General features: G+C 41.6%; 1 protein-coding gene across 1 annotated transcript; it reads left to right on the top strand.

Moving 5' to 3' along the window:
- Window positions 1-1,829: 1,829 nt before the first annotated feature.
- LOC130736839 (LEAF RUST 10 DISEASE-RESISTANCE LOCUS RECEPTOR-LIKE PROTEIN KINASE-like 1.2) lies at window positions 1,830-8,023 on the top strand. Its single transcript, XM_057588619.1, has 2 exons — window positions 1,830-2,117; window positions 7,322-8,023. The coding sequence occupies exons 1-2, from the start codon at window positions 1,830-1,832 to the stop codon at window positions 8,021-8,023; spliced, it is 990 nt and encodes a 329-aa protein (XP_057444602.1).
- The last annotated feature ends 14,281 nt before the right edge of the window (window positions 8,024-22,304 follow it).

The following is a 22,304-nucleotide window of genomic DNA, read 5'->3' as shown; positions in this document are numbered from 1 at the left end:
CGTGATATCAATGCGGCTCCTTGTCAACTCCATCCCAATGCCTGGGCCTTCATCCGGTGCTTCGAGATTTTGTGCGCCGCTGTTGGCACCGCCCCATCTCTCGCCGGCTTCTTCTACCTCTACGATGTTGACCCCAAGTCCATCAAAAACAAAGGATGGATCTCCCTAAAGGCCCGAGCCGGTCGTAAGTGCCTGAACCCTCATAAGAGTAACGCGAAGTCTTCCTTCGCCCGACGATATTTCCGCGTGGCGGTTCACCCCGCCTATCCCGAGGCTTTCACCCTTAGGGACGGGACTGCCCTTTTTCCCCTTTACTAGACGGAAAAGCCCAATGGGATTACCGATCCTCAGAAGAATCTTTGTCTCTCAATGACAAAGCCTTTTTGAATCTCCTCGCCCCAATTCCTATCCTTGACTGTTCGACAGTCCTTGATGGCGCTCGCCTCTCAAGGACACCCAAATACTTAGGTCACATAATTTATTTTCACCATCGCCATTCCTCTTCTCACCCCTTATGTCGCTACTAACCCTCTTTTTTTTTTTTTATTGTTGCAGAAGATATGAACTTCTCCAACGCCGAGCTCTTGAAAGCCCGTGAGAGGAAAATAGCCCGCTTTTCCCCGAAGTTCAACACTGAAGGCGACGGGAAAAAACGGGGCGGTGCTGAGAACCAAGCCGAGGGCGCTCAGGCCCCCAAGAGGAGGAGGAGATTAGTCAAAGGCTCCTCCGCCAGCTCCTCCAACCCCGGCGCTTAACCCACCGCCGCCGCTGTGGCCAAGGGCAAGAAAGCTGCCTCCACCGTCGCTATTGCAAGCTCCAAACCTTCAACTGACGGGACAAGCCAACTCTCTACTGCCGAAGCTTCCGCCGCCGCGGCCACTGAGCCTGTCACCGTCACGACCCTCGATTCTGCTGCCGCTGGTACAGCCACCGGTGCCGCCGCCAAGTCTGCCACTATAGGCGCCACAACAACAACTGCTGACCAGCCATAAACTGCTGGCATAAGCGCCGCAGCTGCCGCCACATGCTCCAATGCTGCCGCCGGGGAGAAAGAAAGGGAAACAAAAAAAGAAAACCCCAAGTCTCCCCCGCGCCAAGTCACACCTCCTAACCCGCCTCCCACGAACGATGAGCGTTCCTTGTCTCCCCCACCTCGCCAAGAAGAAAGACCCTCTCCCGGTGCCGCCACTACTTCCGAGGCAGCCCAGATTGAGCAAGTTCCTGGTAACAGAGGTGGTTCTTCTAGCCACTTCAACATGCTACCCAATGCTATTGAGCCCTCAGAGTTCTTGCTCACTGGCCTCAACCGCGACGTCATAGAAAAAGAAGTGTTGAGCCGAGGCATTAACGAGACCAAGGAGGAGACCCTTGCCTGTCTTCTACGCGCCGGGTGCATCTTCGCCCACGCGTTTGACAACTTCAACTCCGCAGTTACTGAAGCTGAACGGTTGAAGGCTGAGAGCGCTCAGCACCAAGAAGCCGCCGTTGCTTGGGAAAAGCGCTTCGACAAACTGGTGGCGCAGGCGGGAAAGGAGAAAGTTCATGCCGACAAGTTGATTGGCGCGGCGGGAAACAGGATCGGCGAGCTGGAAGACCATCTGAAACTGATGAAGGAGGAGGCGGACGGCCTTGATGCAAGCCTCCAAGCTTGTAAAAAAGAAAAAGATCAAGTAGAGAAGGACTTGGCCGCCAAAGGCGAAGCGCTGGCTGCTAAGGAGTTAGAGCTTGAAACATTGGGCGCTGAACTGGAGGTAGCAAAGAAGGCGCTGGCGGAGCAGGAGAAAAAGTCTGCTGAGTCTTTGGCTTTGGTGAAGGCAGATCTGGAGGCGATGCGGGCTACTTCCGAAGAGATCAAGAAGGTGAACGAGGCTCATGGGGCAACCCTCGTCACGAAAGATGCTGAGATTACTTCCCTTCTTGCGAGGATCAAAGAGCTAGAGGGCGAGCTATCAGTGGAAAAAGCCAAAGCCACTGAGGCGAGGGAACAAGCCGCTGACATTGCCTATGACAGTCGCGAGCGGGGCTTCTACCTCGCCAAGGACCAAGCTCAACACTTGTTCCCGAATCTTGATTTTAGCGCCATGGGAGTGATGAAGGAAATCACTGCTGAAGGATTGGTTGGTCCTGATGATCCTCCTTTGATTAATCAAAACCTCTGGACCGCAACTGAAGAAGAAGAAGAAGAAGAAGAAGAAGAAGAAGAAGAAGAAGAAGAAGAAGAAGAAAGAAATAATGAATAATGTAATTTTAGTTTTTACTTAGCCTTTACCGCCCTCTGTAATGCACTTTCCTGTCATTTCTATATATAAGCAACATTTCGCCATTGTTTTTATATCGCCTTTGAACACTTTGTAAATTTTGTTGAATGATTGCTTTCGCCGTAAATCTTTTGGCCGCCACTTCGCAAATCACCGCATTCTTATTTAAAAAATTTAAGAATGAATTTCATAGTTAAACGCCCCAACGCCCTGGAGTAATAAAATACTCAACATCCTGAGTGACCAAGCACTCGCCTTCCACCTCATTCATTTGCCGACCTTATATCTTGCGCTATTTTTCACGCGTCATGTGATTGAATTACGCCTAACGATTCTGTGCGTTAATTTTAACTAGTGCTTGTTGCTTGGCATTTCTCTGTCAAGACTTTGAACGTTTTCCACAAAGGGATAAACGACCTCCATTCTTGAGGGCTTCGCCCGGGGCTTTGCCCGCTCGGGGCTTACAATGCTTGGGTCCCAATGGCCATTTGGGGGCCCCAAGACTTTTGCCTAGTTAATGGCGCTCGTCGTATTCTGGCGAGACTTACCCAGCACATCGTTTACGGGACCGGAAATCACGTCAGACTTTCCGGGGGGTGATTCCCAGGCGTCAAAGGCCATTTGTGGAATCACCACCACCTTCAGGGTTCCAGCAAGCCCCTTTGGGGATCAAGCTTGTCCCTATTAGTGATCGCCGTAATTCTTTATATCGATCGGCAATTCCGATCGTCAGGGAATCCTGGAATTTTTGGACACGAATTTCATGAATTTTCGTTTTATTGATGGAGCGTCTCGTTAAAAAACTCCTTTCGGAGAAAAAGAGCACGCTTTTGTTACAATGGAGAGTTTGGAGATACTTTTAGAGAAATTGAAGATGTTTAACTTTGGCGAATTCACTTTGCTCATCAGAAGTTCTTCCTTGGAGCTCCTCGCCTTTCCAGTTTTCTCGCTCACGATCAACTGTAATAATAGCGTAGACTCAAACCGTTGAATGACCTGGGTAGTCGCCTTCCATCAAGCTCTTCCAAGTGATAGGCCCCTGTACCAAGAACTTTGACAATGCGGTAGGGCTCTTCCCAGTTCGGAGTCAGCTTGTTTCCCGGGGCTCCTGATCGCCACTTTAGGACCAGATCGCCAACTTGCATATCTCAGACGCGAACCCTGCTATTGTACTTGGCGGCCACACGCTGCTTCATCGCCGTTTCTCGAATGTGCGCCTCATCACGCGTTTCAGACAAAAGATCCAGCTCCATCGCCATATTGGCTTGATTCTCCCTTCGAAATCCGGCTGAGTCCGCCATGTGAAATTGTCAATCTCCACCGGCAACATGGCATCTACCCCATAGGTCATTCTAAAGGGGGTTTCTCTTGTAGTAGATTGTACAGTGGTGTTGTACGACCATAGTACCACTGGGAGTTCATCCAGCCAGGCTCCCTTAGCCTCCTCAAGCCGTCGCCTTAATCCACGCAGAATTACCCTGTTTGCAGATTCAACTTGCCCGTTCGTTTGCGGATGCTCCACAGAGGCGAACCTCATCTGTATGCCCATTTCCTTGCAAAATTCCCTTGTTTGGTTGCTTGAAAACTGGGTCCCGTTGTCGGATACGATCGCCCTTGGGATCCCGAACCTGCAAACAATACGCTTCCAGTAAAAGTTGACTATTTTTGCAGAGATTATTTTGGCCAGGGGCTCGGCTTCAATCCATTTAGTGAAGTAGTCCACCGCTACTAATATAAACTTCATTTGCGCCCTGGCGGTCGGAAAAGGTCCTACTAGGTCCACACCCCACATGGCGAAAGGCCATGGGGCGCTCATCGTTACCAGCTCTTTTGGCGGTGCCTTAGACAAATCCGCAAACACTTGACATTTTTTACACCGCTTCACAAAGTCCATACAATCCTTCCTGAGGGTGGGCCAGTAGAAGCCCGCCCTTAACACCTTGCAGGCCAAAGACCTCCCCCCGATGTGGCTTGCACACACTCCTTCATGCACCTCTGACATTATCGCCTCGTATTTTTCTGGCGGTACGCATTTCAACAATGGCGTCGAAAAACCACGGCGATACAAGTGTCCGTCAATGAGAGTATAGTGGCTCACCTCTCGCCGTTGCTCTTTCGTGCCTTGCTCCACTTCCGCCGGGTCCCCTGCCAAGATAGATAATATGAGTCCCATCCACGTCGCCCCTCTGTTCACGCATGCCATGAGCTCGCCTTCAATGCTGGGGCACGCTAGCGTTTCCTGAATCACACTTTTGTTGTTGTCGGGCTTCCGTGTGCTTGCCAATTTGGCCAACGCGTCCGCCCGCTGGTTTCCTGCCCGAGGAACATACTCTACCACAACTTCTTGAAAAAGTGTCATCAAATATCGCACTCGCTCAAGGTACTTGATCAGGTTGGGATCCTTGACCTGGAAAGTTCCCTACACTTGATTCTCTACCAGCTGCGAGTCCGTTCTTATCAACAACCTTCCGATCTTTACTTCACGCGCCAACTTCAATCCGGCGATAAGAGCTTCATATTCCGCCTGGTTGTTTGTCACCTTGAACTCGAATTTCAGCGATTGCTCCAATACTAGATCTCCTGGTCCTTCCAGCGTCACTCCCGCGCCACTGCCACTGCTGTTGGAGGATCCATCTACAAAGAGAGTCCACTGAGTGTCCACTCTTTCAAACCAGTCTGGGGTCAACTCCACCACAAAATCAGCCAGTGACTGTGCGCCAACTGTGCCTCGCTTATCATATTGCAACCCGTATTCAGATAATTCAACCGACCAGGCGACCAATCTACCTGACAAATCTGGTTTTTGTAACACTTGTCTCAGAGGCAAATCCGTCCGCACCTTCACTGGAAAACTCTGAAAATAAGGTCTCAACCGCCGGGCGGTGACAAGGACCGCCAGCGCCGCCTTCTCAATTTTCTGGTATCTGACCTCTGCGCCCTGGAGTGTGTGGCTAACAAAATAAACAATTCGATGCTCGCCATCTATTTCCTGCAATATCACAGAACTCAGAGCCCTATCACTCACAGCAAAATACAAGTGCAGCGGGTGTCCCTGTATTGGTTTTGACAAGATTGGCGGTGACGACAGGAGTTCCTTGAGGCGAACAAAAGCTTCTTCACACTCCGCCGTCCACTCAAATGCAACATTTTTTCGAAGACACTTGAAAAAAGGGAAAGATCTATCACCAGACTTAGGAAGAAATCGAGATAAAGCTGCTATTCGCCCTGTTAAACGTTGGACTTCTTTCACATTAGAGGGGCTTTTCATCTGCTGAATCGCCTTGCATTTGTCTGGGTTTATCTCTATTCCTCTGGATGTGATCATGAATCCTAAAAACTTGCCGCCCTGAACACCAAAAGAGCATTTCTCCGGGTTGAGGCGCATATTGTGCTTCCTTATCTCGCCAAATGCTTCTTCCAGATCTTGATGATGGTCCAAACCACGTACTGATTTAACGATCATATCGTCAACATAAACTTCCATGTTTCTTCCCACCTGTCCAGCAAAAACCTTATCCATCAATCTTTGGTAGGTCGCCCCAGCATTCTTTAATTCAAACGGCATGGTGCGATAACAATAGTTGACTCTGGCGGTCATGAAAGCCGTTTTGTCTTCGTCTGCCGGGTGCATACAGATTTGATGATAACCAGAATAAGCATCCATCAAGCTAAGCAGTTCGTTGCCTAAGGCACCATCAACGAGACCATCAATGCTGGGAAGGGGATACGAATCCTTTGGGCATGCCTTGTTTAAGTCTGTGTAATCCACGCACATTTGCCATTTTCCATTCGCCTTCTTCACCATCACGACGTTCGCCAACCACGTCGGATATTTCACCTCCCTGATGAATTCTGCCGCCAGCAACTTGTCAACTTCTTGTTGAACCGCTTTTCCCTTGTCTCCGCCCAAGCGCCGCCTGAGTTGTGAAACTGGCTTGACACTTGGATTCAATGCTAATCGATGGCAGATGAAGTTTGGATCAATTCCGAGCATGTCCTTGCAGCTCCAAGCAAACAAATCTAAGTTCTCGCCTAGCAACTTTTTCAGGCGCGTCTCCTGCTCGTCCGTCAATCTAGTCCCAATCTTCAAAGTGCGATCGCCAAACTTTAGCGCCTTTGTTTCCTCAATTGGCGTGGGCCTGTTCACTCGCCCCTCGCCACGTGGGTCAAGATTTTCATCCGAAGTTTCAATTTCATAACATCTGTGCCCAACCAACGCACTCTTCTTACCATACAGGTTGAGGCAATTATTATAACATTCCCTCGCCAATTTCTGGTCAACCTTCAGCTTACCAACCTTGCCGTTGATTAGTGGATATTTGACTGCCAAGTGGGCTGTTGAAATTACAGCACAGAGGCGATTCAATGTATTTCGCCCAATGATGACATTATAAGATGCCACCACCTGGAGGACCAGATACCTTACTTTCAAAACTTTTGCACACTCATCTTCCCCAAATATTGTGTCCAGATCAATGAATCCTCGCACCATTACTTGCTCTCTTGCAAAACCCACCAAGGTTCCCGCATATGGAGTCAGATCATTGTCAGTCAGTCCCAACTTGTCAAATGCGTCACCATAGATAATATCAGCTGAACTACCCTGATCCAGGAGTACCCTTCTAACGTTGAAACTATTCAGCCTTAATTGCACTACTATTGGGTCATCCTTATGAGGTTTTATCCCCTCAAAGTCTGCCATCGAGATTGTTATGTCAGGGTGCACGAATCCGAAAGCAACTTCATGAACTGAATTAACTGCACGAACATGACGTTTCCGCGCCGCATGGGTGTCGCCACCACCGCCAAATCCTCCAGCGATGGTGTTTATGGTCCCTACGGGCGGTCCTGAGTGTTGAGCGAACGTGTCATCAGCCCCTTTTGTGGCGATAGCCGCTGATTCTTGCTTCTTCTTGCCCTTATTGTCCGTTCGCTCCTCCTCTCGCTTATCCGTTTTGTTGTGATCGCCATTGTTGCGCCACTGGCCTTGGCGATATAAATAAATATGTATGCGCGCGTGTGCGTTCATGTGCGTGTGTGCATGTATCTAATTGGTGCCCTAGTGTCCTAAACACTTTAGAAATGAAGTTGAGATCCTAACTGGTCTAGTGCACCCAAATCTGGTGTCACTCAATGAATGCACTGCTCGCAATAGCCCTGAGCTTCTCCTTGTGTATGAGTACATCTCCAATGGAACTGTTGCTAAGCATCTTCGCGGTCGCCGAGCCAACCCTGCACTCTCTTGTCCAAGTCGGATGTGTATTGCTGTGGAGACCGCCAGTGCGCTCAAATATTTTCACGCAGCTGAAGTCATCCACCGAGATGTGAAAACCGATAATATTCTGCTTGACATGCATTTTCATATCAAACTTGCAGATTTCATTCTTTCACGTCTTCTCCGGCATGATGTATCGCATGTTACAACAGGTCTACTAGGGACACCGGGGTATGTGGATACAGAGTACAGTCAGTGCTATCGGCTTACCAGCAAAAGTAATGTCTACAACTTTGGAGTTGTGCTGATTGAGCGTATATCATCCTTACCTACGTTTGAGTGGCATACAACAGAAAACCTTTTGGCCAACATTGCAATCACCAAAATTCAGAACCAAAAATTGCATGAGCTGGTGCACCCATCACTTGGATTTGATTCAGATAGCAAGGTCAACCAAATGATCAGTGGTGTGGTCGAGCTAGCATTTCGGTGCTTGCAGAGTTCCGGAAGTTTGAGACCTTCCATGGACGAAGTTCTGAGTACCCTCTAGCATATACAAAATGATGGCAACCAACCTGAGGTAATGGATATGTCAAGCTCACATGATGATGAAATTGTGCTGCTGAATGATGACCCATATCCATCAAAAAATTTCATTGCAATATCTTAGCTCATATGTTGTTTCAGGTGAACTGTGTGATTTTTGTACTGTCAGATTATTCTCTTTCAAAATACATAGATTCTAATTTGATGATTGGATGCAGGATATAATTTCAGATGAAACAGTGCATGAAGATTATTCTATTCAGACATTGGAGCTTAAAGATGAAAGATTTAATTTATGTAGCTTTACACTTGCTTTGATCTTCCAAAGTCAATCTGAATATATATGATCATTTATTCTCTCTTTAGATTGTAATCTAATGTCAAAAGATCTTTCCTTTGTAAAAACTAAATGATGAAGAAGCAAGAATCAATCAGCCAGCTGCTGTACCTGAAAGTACAATTTTTCGAAATTAGAATGGAACTGTCCTATGCAGTATGCAGATGAGAATCATTTTCTGAATTAAACTTCTCTGTGTGTTTGTGTTTGTTCTACGTGCGTGTTGCGTGTGTAGATAGATAGATGAATGCACTTCTCTCAATAGACCTGAACTTCTCCTTTTATATGAGTACATCCCCATGAAACTATTGCTGAGCATCTTCTAGGTAGCCGAGCAAACCCTGGTCTGTCTTGGCCTAGTAGAATATATATTTTCGTTGAGACAACCGGTGCTCTCAAACAAGTTACTATCCTAGCTAGTATAATAAAAACAACCAAGTTAACTATCAAATCACTTAAAATATTCATCACCTCCTGGGCTTAGTTGTCCACATCACATGGTTTCTTTATGTTCAATAAGTGGAACTTACGAATCATATAGTGGAACTTACGAATCATATACCACCTGAACTTATGAATCATATACTCCCTTAAAAAAGATATCCTTCTGGGATCCTTTATTATTGCTGCATAAACTTTCTACGAGAAGACTTAGCCCCCTTTTAACAGATTTTGTATAGAAGGCCAGAATGTTTGGACAAACGAGCTTTTCTGTTGTTGAATTCATACCTCTTCCAGAAGAATCTCTTGATGTTGAAATAAGTAGTTCATTTCGAGGGGTTTGGTAGTTCTTTGTTGATTTGTTTGCATCATTTAGTTTCCAAGAATACAAATGAAAAGGAAAAAAAAATTAATTTTCCATCAAGAGCATCTTTCTCTTCATGGGGAAATTACTTACTTGATTCTTCATTGTATGGAGCTATGCTTATTTTTTTTATGAACATGAGATTGGTATCTACAATGTTCATTCACTTAACCGTGTTTTTTCTTAACCAATTTTTTACAGATAAAGCAGATGACGGGGTGACAAAAGATTTGTTCAAATGAACATTCATAAGCATCCTAACTTAAATACGCATAGGGGGTATGTATCCTCCAAACTTTTTTGATTATTGGCATTTAAAGCAAGATAATGGACTATATAATCTTGACATTTAGGAATAATACTATAATAGAGATTGAGCCAGCCTATGTATACACAATTGGTATTTCATGATCTGTTATGTTATGTGACCCACTTGAATAAAGTATTGATTTTTTGATTCCATTTCTTTTTAGTGTTTTTAGAATATTTGTGAGGCTATGTGATAACAATGAATAATAACTCAACACAATGATGAATCAAGTAAGTAATTTCCCCATAAAAAAAAATAAGCATATCTCCACACAATGAAGAATCAAGTAAGTAATTTCCTCATGAAGAGAATGATGCTCTTGATGGAAAATTGAAGCTTTTTCCTTTTCATTTGTATTCTTGGGAACTAAATGATGCAAAAAAATCAACAAAGAACTACCAAACCTCTCGAAATGAACCACCTATTTCAACATCAAAAGATTCTTCTGGAAGAGGTATGACTTCAACAACAGAAAAGCTCGTTTGTTCAAACATTATGGCCTCCTTTACAAAATCTTTTAAAAGGGGGCTAAGTCTTCTCGTAGAAAGTTTATGCAGTAATAAAAAATGAAACCAGAAGGATATCTTTTTTAAGGGAGTATATGATTCGTAAGTTCAGGTGGTATATGATTCGTAAGTTCCACTTATTGAACCCAAATAAACCGAATGTGATGTGGAATACTAAGCCCATGAGGTGATGAATATTTTAAGTGATTTGATAGTTAACTTGGTTCTTTTTATTATACTAGCTAGGATATTAACCCGTTTCCGTGCTATGTATGATCGAGCGATTTTACGATTTAATATAATTAATTTTCTAATTTAAATAAATTAATTTACATACCAATAATTTGTAATCTTTCCAATTATATACCGCGGTTGTTTAAATGACCCATGAAAAAGTTTGCGTTAAATAACTCATGGTCTTAGGTGGACCAATCACATTTAAGATAAGTGACTCACGCCTGGTCAGGCTTCCTTCCTGCCCATGGCCATGTCTCTAAAGGATGGTCTACGTAGTTCTCCTTCCTCACGTCCCTCTAGAGCCTTCGTCTGCGCCGTCATCGCGGTCGTAACCCCTTGCCGTCGTGTGGTTACGAATAAAATAAGGAATAGGAAAATGTTAAGGGGTTACAGTGAGGGAGAAGGTTTCATACGAATCAAGTTAAGTTGTTGATATCTTCAAGAACGTAGCAAGTTTTATATGCATGTTTCATACTTCCATGATAAGATTAAAAGTAAATTTCTATTATATTTGTTTTCTAGAAATAAGGACATTCTTTATTTTTGATATCTTCAGGAAATCTAGTTTCATGCATGTTTTTCATTTCTTCAATTTTAAGAGGATAATTCCATCTCCATTATCGTTGTTTTCTAGAAATACGGTCGACATGCTTTATTTTTGTAGACATAAAATAATGGGTAGAGTAGAACTTAAATAAGTGGCAGCTATACGTAGAAAAATGTTAGAACAAAAATGAATCAAGTTTCACATTTTATTCTACCATTTTAAGAGAAATTACATCTCCCTTATTTTTCTTTTCTAGAAATAAGGACATAATTATTTTCGTGGACACATACACTGGATGCACATGTGATGCACATGTGATTAAGACCTGAAATATTTGTTAGCTTGCTATGTTTTCTTCTTGAGTATTTTTTTATTACAAAATGGTACAATATAATAATGTGTTGTTGGATACAAATACAAGTACCACTCGTGTATTAAGTGCAAAATCATGCATAAGAATTAGAGAAAGAATGGTGGATCATAATTGGTTTGATATCACACGTTTGTGGCATGATTAGACATCTTAAGCATTCAACTCTACACTAATTGATTCAACTACAATTATATCTCTTTTTCAACCAGTATAAATGAATTATTTGATGTTGTTATTCTTATATCTTTTTCAAAAAAAGAGATTAAAATGAGTGTGGACTACTTAACTTCTTAGCTATTACATGAGAAAGTTATTCTCATGGCATATTATCCTTCAATAATATTTCTCTTTAATGTCGACATGTTTAAGAGGATAATTCCATCTCCATTATCGTTGTTTTCTAGAAATAAGGTCGACATGTTTTATTTTCGTAGACACAAAATAATGGGTATAGTAGAACTTAAATAACAAGGTATAAGTGGAAGCTATAGGTAGAAAAATGTGTGTTGCTGGGTTGTGGGTAAGTTATAACCAGAAGGGGAAGAAAAGAACAAATATATTTAATAAGTTTGGTTTTGGTATCAAACGTTTGTGACATGAATCAGACATCTTAACTCGTACGCATTCAAATCTAGCCTACACTAATTGATTCAACTACAATTATATCTCTTCTTCAACCGGTATATATGTATTGTTTGATGATGTTATTCAATTCTTATGTCTTTTCCAAAATAAAAATGATTAAAATGAGTGTGGATTACTTAACTTCTTACCTATTACATGAAAATGTTATTCTCATGGCATATTATCTTTCAATAATATTTCTCTTTTTGAAAAAATGAAGCATCAGATTATTGAACCTTTGGCGCTGACATTATATATACATGCTATTTTGATAGGCTGGAAAACCAATAATTTTGATTTCAATTAAAAGTGACTTTTCTTTTGAGGTATAATTTTCTTGTCCATGCCACACAACTAGTGATCTCTCCTCGTACACCACCAAAGGTGAGTGAGCCAAGTGCTAAAAGAACTAAAAGGTAGTGTTTATAAAAAAAAATGCTGGAGGAATAAAACTCAATCAAGTTAAGTTGTTGATATCTTCAAGAAGGTAGCTAGTTTTATATGCATGTTTCATACTTCCATTTTGAGATTAAAAAGTAAATCTCCATTATATTTGTTTTCTAGAATTAAGGACATGTTTTATTTTTGATATCTTCAGGAAAACTAGTTTCATGCATGTTTCATTTTTTCAATTTTGAGAGGATAATTCCATCTCCATTATCGTTTTCTAGAAATAAGGTCGACATGCTTTATTTTCGTAGACACAAAATAATGGGTAGAGTAGAACTTAAATAACAAGGTATAAGTGGAAGCTATAGGTAGAAAAATGTGTGTTGCTAGGTTGTGAGTAAGTTATAACCTGAAGGGGAAGAAAAGAAAAAATATTTTTAATAAGCTTGGAATTGATAGCACACGTGTGTGACATGATCAGACATCTTAACTCTTAAGCATTTAACCCTACACTAATTGATTCAACTAAAATTATATCTCTCTTTTCAACCGGTATATAAGAATTTTTTGATGATGTTATTCTATTGTTCAAGTCAGATGGTATATTTTTGTAAAAGGTTAAAAAAAATTAATACTGACTTATAAACCGTAAACTAAAATATTTTTTATCAACAAATTTATAAGTTTAAATCCCTAAAAAAAATTATCTTATTAAAAATAGTTCTTAATTATGACATGATAAACCATTTTTTAAATATTTTTTCATTCAATTTAGTCATTTTCCTTCTACTTCCTCTTTCTCCTTTGACTCATCATCCTTCCACCAAGCATTTTTGTCGCCGAACAATTGCACTCAAACATTCTCCATTGCATAAATGACTTTTTCGGTATTTGATCTTGTATCCTCACAATTACGAAGATCTAGTTTACTTACCACTAGACCAAACACTTTATTGGTGATAAATTTTTTTATTTAAAAAATCTATTTGTCACTCATCAATTTCATTATTTGCATCAATTTCATTAGTTGATTGATGTAGTCAATGTTAACGCTAATGGTTATGGCAAGAATGCATCGATTCTTTGCATCGATTTGGCGAGAATGCATTCATTCAGCGGTTTAGAGACGTGGTGGTGACGACTGCTTGCTTGGCTGGGGGTGGGTGACATTGAGTTTCCAATTTTGCAGGGTGTTCACGTCTGAGTGGAACTTCGTCGGAGTTAGGCTGGCAACGGTGGTCACTTGTAGTGACAGTGGAAGTTAGGGGCCATTGTTGGGTGAGATGTGTGCGAGAACGAGAAAGGAGGGATGGAGTTAAAGGTTTTCTGTTTAATTTTTTACGGAAAAGGTAATGGAAGGACTAGAAACTAAAACACCAATTTTAGAGATATCAAAAACATAAAAAAAAATTAAAAGGACGAAACTCAGAAAAGGGGTGTATTACATGGATGAAAATGTCATTTAAGTTATTATTTAATTTTAAAAACATTGTTTTTCAAATAGAATTAAAAACGTTATTGAAACTATGTTATCAAAAATAACAATCGCTATTGAAGAGAAAAATTAAACGAATAAAATTTTATATTTATATATTAAATTTAAAAAACTATTCCTTTGCAAATTACATTCTAATATCGAAATATTAATTTTATCTATTGCGTTTTAGATCTATTATATAAATTATGAATTTGGAACTGTTAATTAGTATGGTTTTCCATCAAGCAAATGAAGAATCTGCCATGGGGCTACTTTGATGGGGTATATATTCAAGTATTTTAAGGAGACAATAATTGATCACTACTCACTAGCATGTTGGACCAATTTTATTGTGGAGGCTTAAATTGCTATTTTGGGATTTATTTGTATTCTAAGTGGGTTAATCTCTTTGACTAAGAATCCAGTCTTTTTTCAGAAACTTTTCTATTCGTTTATAATTGGGTGGGGCACCCTCGTGCTTCCCTTGATTCCATTTGGCTTATAAAATTGAATTTCTTTTGTCTAAGCTAACTTAGATGGTATATTGTTATAAAAGGGTTAAATATATTTTTAGATACACCGTAATCTAACATGTTTCTTATAATTTTTTTTCATAAGTTTTAATCCCTATAAAGAGAAAAAGTTTGATGCACCGACGGTGTAAAATTTTTTTACACCGTTAACCAATCAGATTTCAAGAATGTAAGAAAATCTCTCTTTTCATTTAATTTCTTTAATTGACATGTCACATCCTTGAAATCTGATTGGTTGACGGTGTAAAAAAACTTTACACCGTCGGTGCATCAAAATTAAACTAAAAAAGATTTGTCTGATTAAAAATAGTTCTTAGTTATGACATCATAAACCATTTAAAATCAACTCATGTGATAATCCTAGTCATATATAAGTTTCCACATGTAATTTTTATATTAGTTTAAGTCCTTCAAAATTCTATTTCACAAAATTTAATCATTCTTCATTTTTCCTTCTTCTTCCTCTTCCTCCTCCGAGCGATCATCCTCCCACCACTTTTTCGGATGAACAAGTGCACCCAAACATTCTAGCATAAATGACTTTTTCGGTGTTTGATCTTATGACCTCACACTTATGAGAATCTAGCTTGCTTATCACTAGACCAAACACTTGGGGATAAAAGTAAAAGTATTTTATTTGAAAAATTTATTTATCACTCAACAATTTCATAATTTTATTTTTAAGGTATAAGATCGTTTAAAATCTATTTTTCGCCGACTCCCGTTGCCTTGACCTGGCCTTGCCCCTGCCCTTGATGCGGTGAGTCGGGCCTCTTCGCCCTGCCTCTAGCTGATCCCAATCCTGTCCGGATAACTCCGTTCTTTTCTCTCCGCCCTCCTGGCGTTGAAAAACTCCTAAATTTTCCCCTGGGCTCCAGCTGAAGAGGTCAAAATTTTCCTCTACCAACTTTTTCAAACGCCGCTCCTGTTCAGACATGAGCCTGGGCTCAATTGCCAGCACTCCTCTACTGAATTTGTACCTTTCGAGATCATCAACTATCCCTGCCCAGCGCTCCTCCGCCCTAATGTCTGTGAATGGTCCCTTTCTCTCTGTTTCTTCAACCTCTTTCCCCTGCCTTTGATTCTTCCGTTGCCTCTTTACCTTTTCGCCATCAGTCTCTCCTATCCTGCGCTCCTGCTTATCTCTCTTGTTCTGAGTTCCCAACTGAATCTCTATTTCATGACACCGATGTCCCTCGCCAGCTCCTTTTTTTCCGTACATGTTGAAGCAGTTATTGTAACATTCTCTGGCTCGCCTTTGGTCGACTGCAATCTTTCCTACTCTTCCGCACATCAGTGGATACTTAACCGCCAGGTGAGCCGTGGAGATTACCGTGCAAAGACGGTTAAGTGTGTTTCTTCCTATAATGACATTGTATGAAGCCACGACCTGTATCACGAGGTATCTCACACGAAGGAGCTTGGCGTTTTCATCAATCCCAAAGATTGTGTCTAAATCTATGTATCCTCGCACCCACAATTGCTCGCCCGAAAACCTTACCAGGGTTCCTGTATAAGGCATTAAATCCTTATCCGTTAATCATGACGACTATAGGATCATCCTTGTGCGTCTTAACTCCCTCAATGTCGGCCGTTGAAATGACTATGTCGGGATGCTGGAAACTAAAAGGAGTCTCGTATTGTTGCACCGACGTCACCGCCCTAGCGTGTCTTTTCCTTGCCGAGGTCGTTGCACCGCCTCCGCCAAAACCACCCGCAATTGTATTTATCGTGCCTACCGGCGGTTCAAGATCTTTATTAAAGGTTTCCTCTGCTCCCTTCTTTCGCGCATGTTGGTACATGTTGCCTTGCATTTTGTCAAAACAACTGATTGTCGAAGCAGATGCCGTGGCATCTGACCTCGTGAAGCTAGAGCATCAGTCCTTAGCTAGAGTTTCTGTTGTGGGCCCTCTGAAGATATGTTTTCAAGTTACTTAAGGTGTAAGTAGCTATTCTAGAAGGGTTTTAATTATGAGTTGTTATTTGTTGAAACAATCTTTGTTAAAAGATTGGTTTCTATCTTTACTTGTGCAATAAGCAAACTGAATCTATCAAGATTGCGTTTTGATTTGTTGTTGCTGCAATCTGTTACTTCAGCCCATGCTAACCCTAGAGCCCATGCTACCGCTGCTGAAGTTTATAAAAGGATGAAGACCTAAAACATGAAGACTACCGAAGCTAAGAGAGAGAGAGATCGAGTGTTTTAGGATTTGTTATTGTGCTTTGTCCTTTGTTAGTTGTGAATCCTCTTTACTCACTGATTCTATAAAGCAAAGAAGGGTTTTGTGTGTTTGATTGCATTCAAACTGTGATTGTTCATTGTATTCACCAATCACTGTGGCAGTGATTGAGAGAAAGTGAGAGGGGCTCTCATACTTAGGTTGAGATTCTAAGTAGAAATACACTGGGTAGATTAGGAAGTGAACTATGAACTGTTGCGTTCATGAGTGTCTGTAGTTCCTGAATCTTGAGATAGTGGATTTCCTTTCTTTGGGTGAAAACCCTCCAGACGTAGGTGAAAGTTTTTCACTGAACTGGGTTAACAATTCTTGTGTCTTGTTGTTTCTGGTTTAAGTTTTGTTTTACTGTTAGCGATTGTCGATCCTATTGTCCTAGCATCGTGCAGGACATTCGTACTACAGGGAACCTGAATTTACAGCGCGGCCAGTGTCTCCTTTTTGTCAGTACTCGGCGTCTGGCGACGTTCCTCCCGCCGGCGTTCATCTTGCTGGCGAGACCCCATGTACCTGTTCCCATACTGTCGCTCTCCGTTCCAACGTGCGCCACATTCATTCAACTGCGACCGGCCTGCTCGAATGAGCCTCTCGATTTCATTCTTCAAAGTAAAGCAATCCCCTGTGTCATGTCCTGCTGAACGGTGGTACTCACACCACTTGGTCTTGTCTGTCATTGCCCGCGGCGGATCATTCCTTCTTTCGCCCTCCTCCACTGCATGCGTCGCCTTAACTTCACTCAGCAGCTCTGTCAGGTGGGCGTTCAAGCTTTTTCCTGCCTCCTCACGGCGACGGGGGTCGGCCTGATGCCAAGGCCGACGCCGCTCAAAGTTTTCCTTTTTGGGATACAAAGATTCCCTCGGTGCCTTTTCCCCAGTTCGAACCTTCCTGTCCCGCCTTTTGCTTCCCTCCGCTTTCTCCTTGCCCAGCTTGTCCTCTAGCGACGCGTCCCCCTGTCCGCCATCCTTCTCTACTTTCGCACGTCTTCGCTTAAGTATGTACGTGTTCGCCCGGGCTCGCACCTCCGCCATTGACTTGGCCGGCTTTTGGCTCAATTTACTATTTAACTTTCCTGGCTGCAATCCGTTTTTAAAGGCGCGAGCACAGGCATTTGGCTCGGATTCCTCTATCTTTACCGACGCAGCGCTGAACCGCTTCACGTACTGCTTCAAAGTCTCCCCCTCAGATTGACGCACATTGTACAAATCTTCAATCGTCACCTGCTTAGTCTTGCTCGCTGAGAATTGGACAAGGAATTTGGATGAGAAGTCACGAAAGTTCGTGATGGATCCTCGTGGCAAAGCCGTGAACCACGCCATCGCTGTGCCTTTGAATGTGGCTGGAAACATCCTGCACTTGACCGCAGCAGAAGCAGCGCTGATCACCATCTTCGTGTTGAAATATAGCAAGTGCTCCTTGGGGTCAGCCTTTCCACTGTAGGTTTCCAGCACTATATTCTTCATATTGTCTGGAATGGAAACTTCTCTCACCTCCGCTGAAAACGGTTCGAACTCCGCCACCGCCTCTGCCTCACGTTCTCCCTCATCTTGCTGCTCAATGCGATAATACTCTAGCTGCTCTTGGAGATACTCGTTTCGCTGTCGAATATCGTTAATACTACTAATCAAACGTCTCCAATCTTGGCTAGAGATCGGTGCCTGAGTCTCTTCTCCTGACGTCGTAGGTGACCTCTACCGCTCTGGCGAGGACGGCGGAGAAGGTAAAAGAGGCGTTGGAGAAGGTGGAGGTGGAGGCGGAGCAGGAGGAGTCACCTGATCCGGCTCCTCACGTTGAACCTGCGCACGTTAGGGGTGTACAAGACCCGGCCCTACCCGCCAACCCGTCCCAGCCCAAGTCTTTAGGATCGGGTTCAACCCGACCCGATCATTAAAAGAGACCGGGTTCGGGTTGATCATTGAGTTGTCCGACTTCGGGTAGGGTCGGGTTCAGGTTGACACTCGGGTCACCCGGCCCGTCCCACATAGATATTTTATAAAATTTTAATTTGTTATAATGATCAAAATGTGATAAATGGTGCTCAAATTTATCTTACCATGTGGATGAGATGAAAATGTTTAACATCTACCTTATGAATTAAATAAACATTGGTCACAAGATCGACACTTTCATGCTCTAACGAAGAGAAAATCATGCATGTGCATTATGCACATGTGAGACAAGTGAAGAGAGATCAAACAAAGTGAGTGACGCATGCATATAGATAAAAAATGTAAGCGTCTCAAGTACAATAGATTATGCAAGAATTGGATACTTTCAAGTTTTTTCTTCTAAGAGATAGTTCCAACTTATAACTCTTTTAGTATGTTATTATCTTTAAATTTTACAATTGATATTAAATAGTCTTAGACTTATTGTCCCTCGGGCCAACCCGGTCCCGTCTTACATAGACCCGTCCTAAATTGGACCCGCATATTGTCGGGTTGCTTCGGGTCTAGGAACGGGTTAGGGTCTATGAATTGGCCCGGTCAATATTTAGGGCCGGGTTAGGGTTAACAAAAACCCGTCCTAACCCGTCCCTTGTACACCCCTAGCGCACGTCGTGGCCTGCCTCTGACGCGGCGCGTCGGCGAAACATATCGATGCTATGGATCGTCATCACGTCGTCTACGCCGTGTTTCCATCGGAATTGGAGAATTTCTCCGGAAAAACTCGAAAACGGAAGAAACTGTATGGAAAATCAAAGAATCTTTCTCTGGAGCACAATCCTCCAAAAAACTCGAGAACAATCGCGTAGAAAAACAAGCTTCACTCCTCTGAATCACGATCCACGTAGTCCAGGAATAGAAATCTACCGATCCCCACAGACGGCGCGAAATGTTCCGTGCTGGAACATAGAGAGGGAATGTAGTACCCAAAGCGTGAGGAAAGTGATATGAACTCTTAGAGAGAGAAGCTCTAACCACTTAGAGAGAGAGTATAACTGAATTTCAATGCTATTATTACTAAAATGAGCTAAGAGTCCCTTACAATTGGTATTCCCATCCTATTTATAGAGGTAGAGTTGGGCTTTAGCGCCTCTTTTCTTATTCAAATGGGCCCGTTGGGCCTCGAGCAAGGCGGCCCAAAGTCATGGTGCGTCCTCCGCCTGAGGTCAGGTTCCCTGGGCGAGGGACCCTAGGGTCTAGCCCAGTCCATAACTGAATTGAAATAATATATATAATAAAAAGAGGTTAGAATTATATCATACATTGCAACCTCGAGATTGGGGACTTAGTTACTCATATTACAAAGTGAAAGCATAAAAATCCTAATAGCTAATATCATACAAAAATCGGTAATGAGCTATGAGTTTATGTCCCTTCTTCTCCTTTATTGTCATTCATGTTCTGTGTTTTTTCTCTCTCTTTCTCACTATATCAGTGACACACTCCAAAATATGCTAACACCTAGTTATTTGATTCCGAGTGGAGAGGGCTATCTGTTAGATTGAGCTGCTAGTGCACGAAAAGGGCTATCAACGAGATGCAACTGTCCCCGATGAGATTGATAAGTTATGACATGATTCTGGGTGTAGAGGGCTATTCGTTAGATGGAGTCGCCCCTTGGGTAAAATGACCCTTAGGAGGAAAAGACTATCAACGAGAAGTAGCTTCCCCCGATGACACGATGTGACTTGAGAAAGGAAAGAACTATTCGTTAGGTGGAGCTGCCTTATGATTATGGTTCTCTCATGTGTGTCCCCTATTGCATTTGGATTATCGGATTTTTAAGTGTTTTTATAAATTGGAAACGATTTAACAGCATTCTTTGATTCTTTAAGTTTTCCATATGTTAAAGTGGCATTTATTTGAGTTAGTAAATCATGGAGCTTTTAGCGTAACATATATGTTTCATGTAAGTGATTTAAATTTCTTGATTTGATCATTTGTCATATTTATCCTGAGTTTTAAAGAGAAACGAATTGTGCTTATGATGTTCCCCCTTCTAGTTCATGGTGGTTAATTAATTAATAGGCCGTCACTAAGTCTTTGTGACTTACTCCTTCCTTATTTCCATTTCCAATTCACAGGCAGCTGAGAGTAGGAGGTTGCTTCAGTTGCAGATTGTACAGTTACTTCTTTTTGGTAGGCCTCCTTCGATTGGTAGCCATGTTGATATCTTTTGTTCATCTTTTTGGTATTATGCAGCTATAGGGAATATGTATTAGTATTAATCATATTTTTAAAGTGTAAAACCTCTATGATGTACTTGATGATGTTACTTCTTGGATAGTGGATATATATGTGTATATTTGGATCTATGGCTGAATGTTACACCTCATTAGCAGGTCTTGTTATTTTGGGAGGTGTTGGAATACAAAGGAAATTCTGTTGAGTTGTCGTTTAAACTTCGAAAGCATTTTTTTAAGTGATAATGATGTTAGAATAGAATAAAATATTAAATTAAAATAATCTTTATTTATTTACCAATGAAATTACGCATGTAATCAGGTTTAGATTTGTTTAGCTTTAATTATTAATAATTGTATAAATAGAGTGTTTGCTCATCAATAATATTCACGGAATACAATTCCTTCAAATGAGTTGTGTGAAAGCAGGCTTGCTAGGCTATGGTAATAACTTATGCTCCAGTCACGGCTTAGGTTTTGGAATGTATTTAACCTTTATGATTGGTTTGGTTGGGTACTGTCTTCACTATAAGGGACCTGTTTGTATTGGCATGAATCTGAACCTGCTGGCAAGTTGGGCTTTGTTGCTTGGTTGGGCTGCTGCGGCCGGTGCTTTGGAATTGGATGGGAAGCAAATTTTGATGAGATTTGTTGCTGGATCGTGACCTTGGTCTCCTTGGGCAGCACTGGAATGGTTAATGTTGGGGGGACTGAACTACGTTTTTGTTTATGCTCCCCTTGGTAGTTTGTCTTGGCTTTATAATTGTTTAGAATTGTTGTGCTCTTTTTCTTTATTAAATTTTTATCTCAATGAGGATTTTCCTAATAAGGTTTTATGAGGCACCTTCTAAAGCTCTCTTCTAAGGGGCGTTTTGTGCATTGCTTGAGTTGCAATCTTTGCTGTTTGTTGCTTTTCTTGCTTTTCCCTCTTTTTCCTCATTGTATTGGGTTGAAGAACATTTGTACTTCATATTAATATATCTTTTGGATTATAACAAAAAAAAGCTAACATCAAATATAATATAATGCTCATTTAATGATGCCGAGAAGATAAAAGGGAAGTAAATCAATAGATTAGGCTAACCCCATGGGCTGGCTCAGTTTTCAGTTTTTATGCACTTCATGGATGCACCATCCTCTTGTTTGATTTCCACTCACAAACACGTAGTTGAGAATTTCTCTTACCGGCGGTCTTGCTTATTTAAAGAAGGAATTGGCAAATGCCTCCGAATTTCCCTATGACTCAAGCAACCTGTAGTCTAATTCTTCAAGGTGGAGAATAAGAAAGTTCCATGCAAAAGGTGCATGTGACAATGGAAAAAGCTGTCTCCTATAACAGACTTTAAGAATGCAATCTTCAAAAGGCTTAGTTAAAATAATTCGCCAATAAAATCATAAAAATATTCAACAGGGCAACAAGGAAGAGAATGTTTCAGCTATATTATTGAACTAGTTTTTTTTTCCTCTTTTCCCATTTTTTTCTATAATAATTTCTTATTTCTGGAATGATTATTAAAACCTTTAATTTTCTTAAATATTTGGAAACCAATCAAATCAAATATTGTAATTTTCACCGTATCCATCAAATAATAACTGATTTAATTCCTCAAAATAATTGAACATATTTATAACCTATTTAAAGCAAGATTGATTCAATTATCACGTTCAAGAAAATTGTCAAGTGATTAGAGAAGGATGAGGGTTTGATGGGTATATATAAGGGAGGAGATAACTGATGCAATATCTTAGATAATTAGGGAAAATCTTTTAAAATTTTAATGTT

The sequence above is a fragment of the Lotus japonicus genome, chromosome 2 (genome assembly GCF_012489685.1).
Source record: "Lotus japonicus ecotype B-129 chromosome 2, LjGifu_v1.2".
NCBI classification, from domain to species: Eukaryota; Viridiplantae; Streptophyta; class Magnoliopsida; order Fabales; family Fabaceae; genus Lotus; species Lotus japonicus.
Note: the sequence above shows the minus strand (reverse complement) of the source record. Positions and strands in the feature narration are given on the sequence as shown.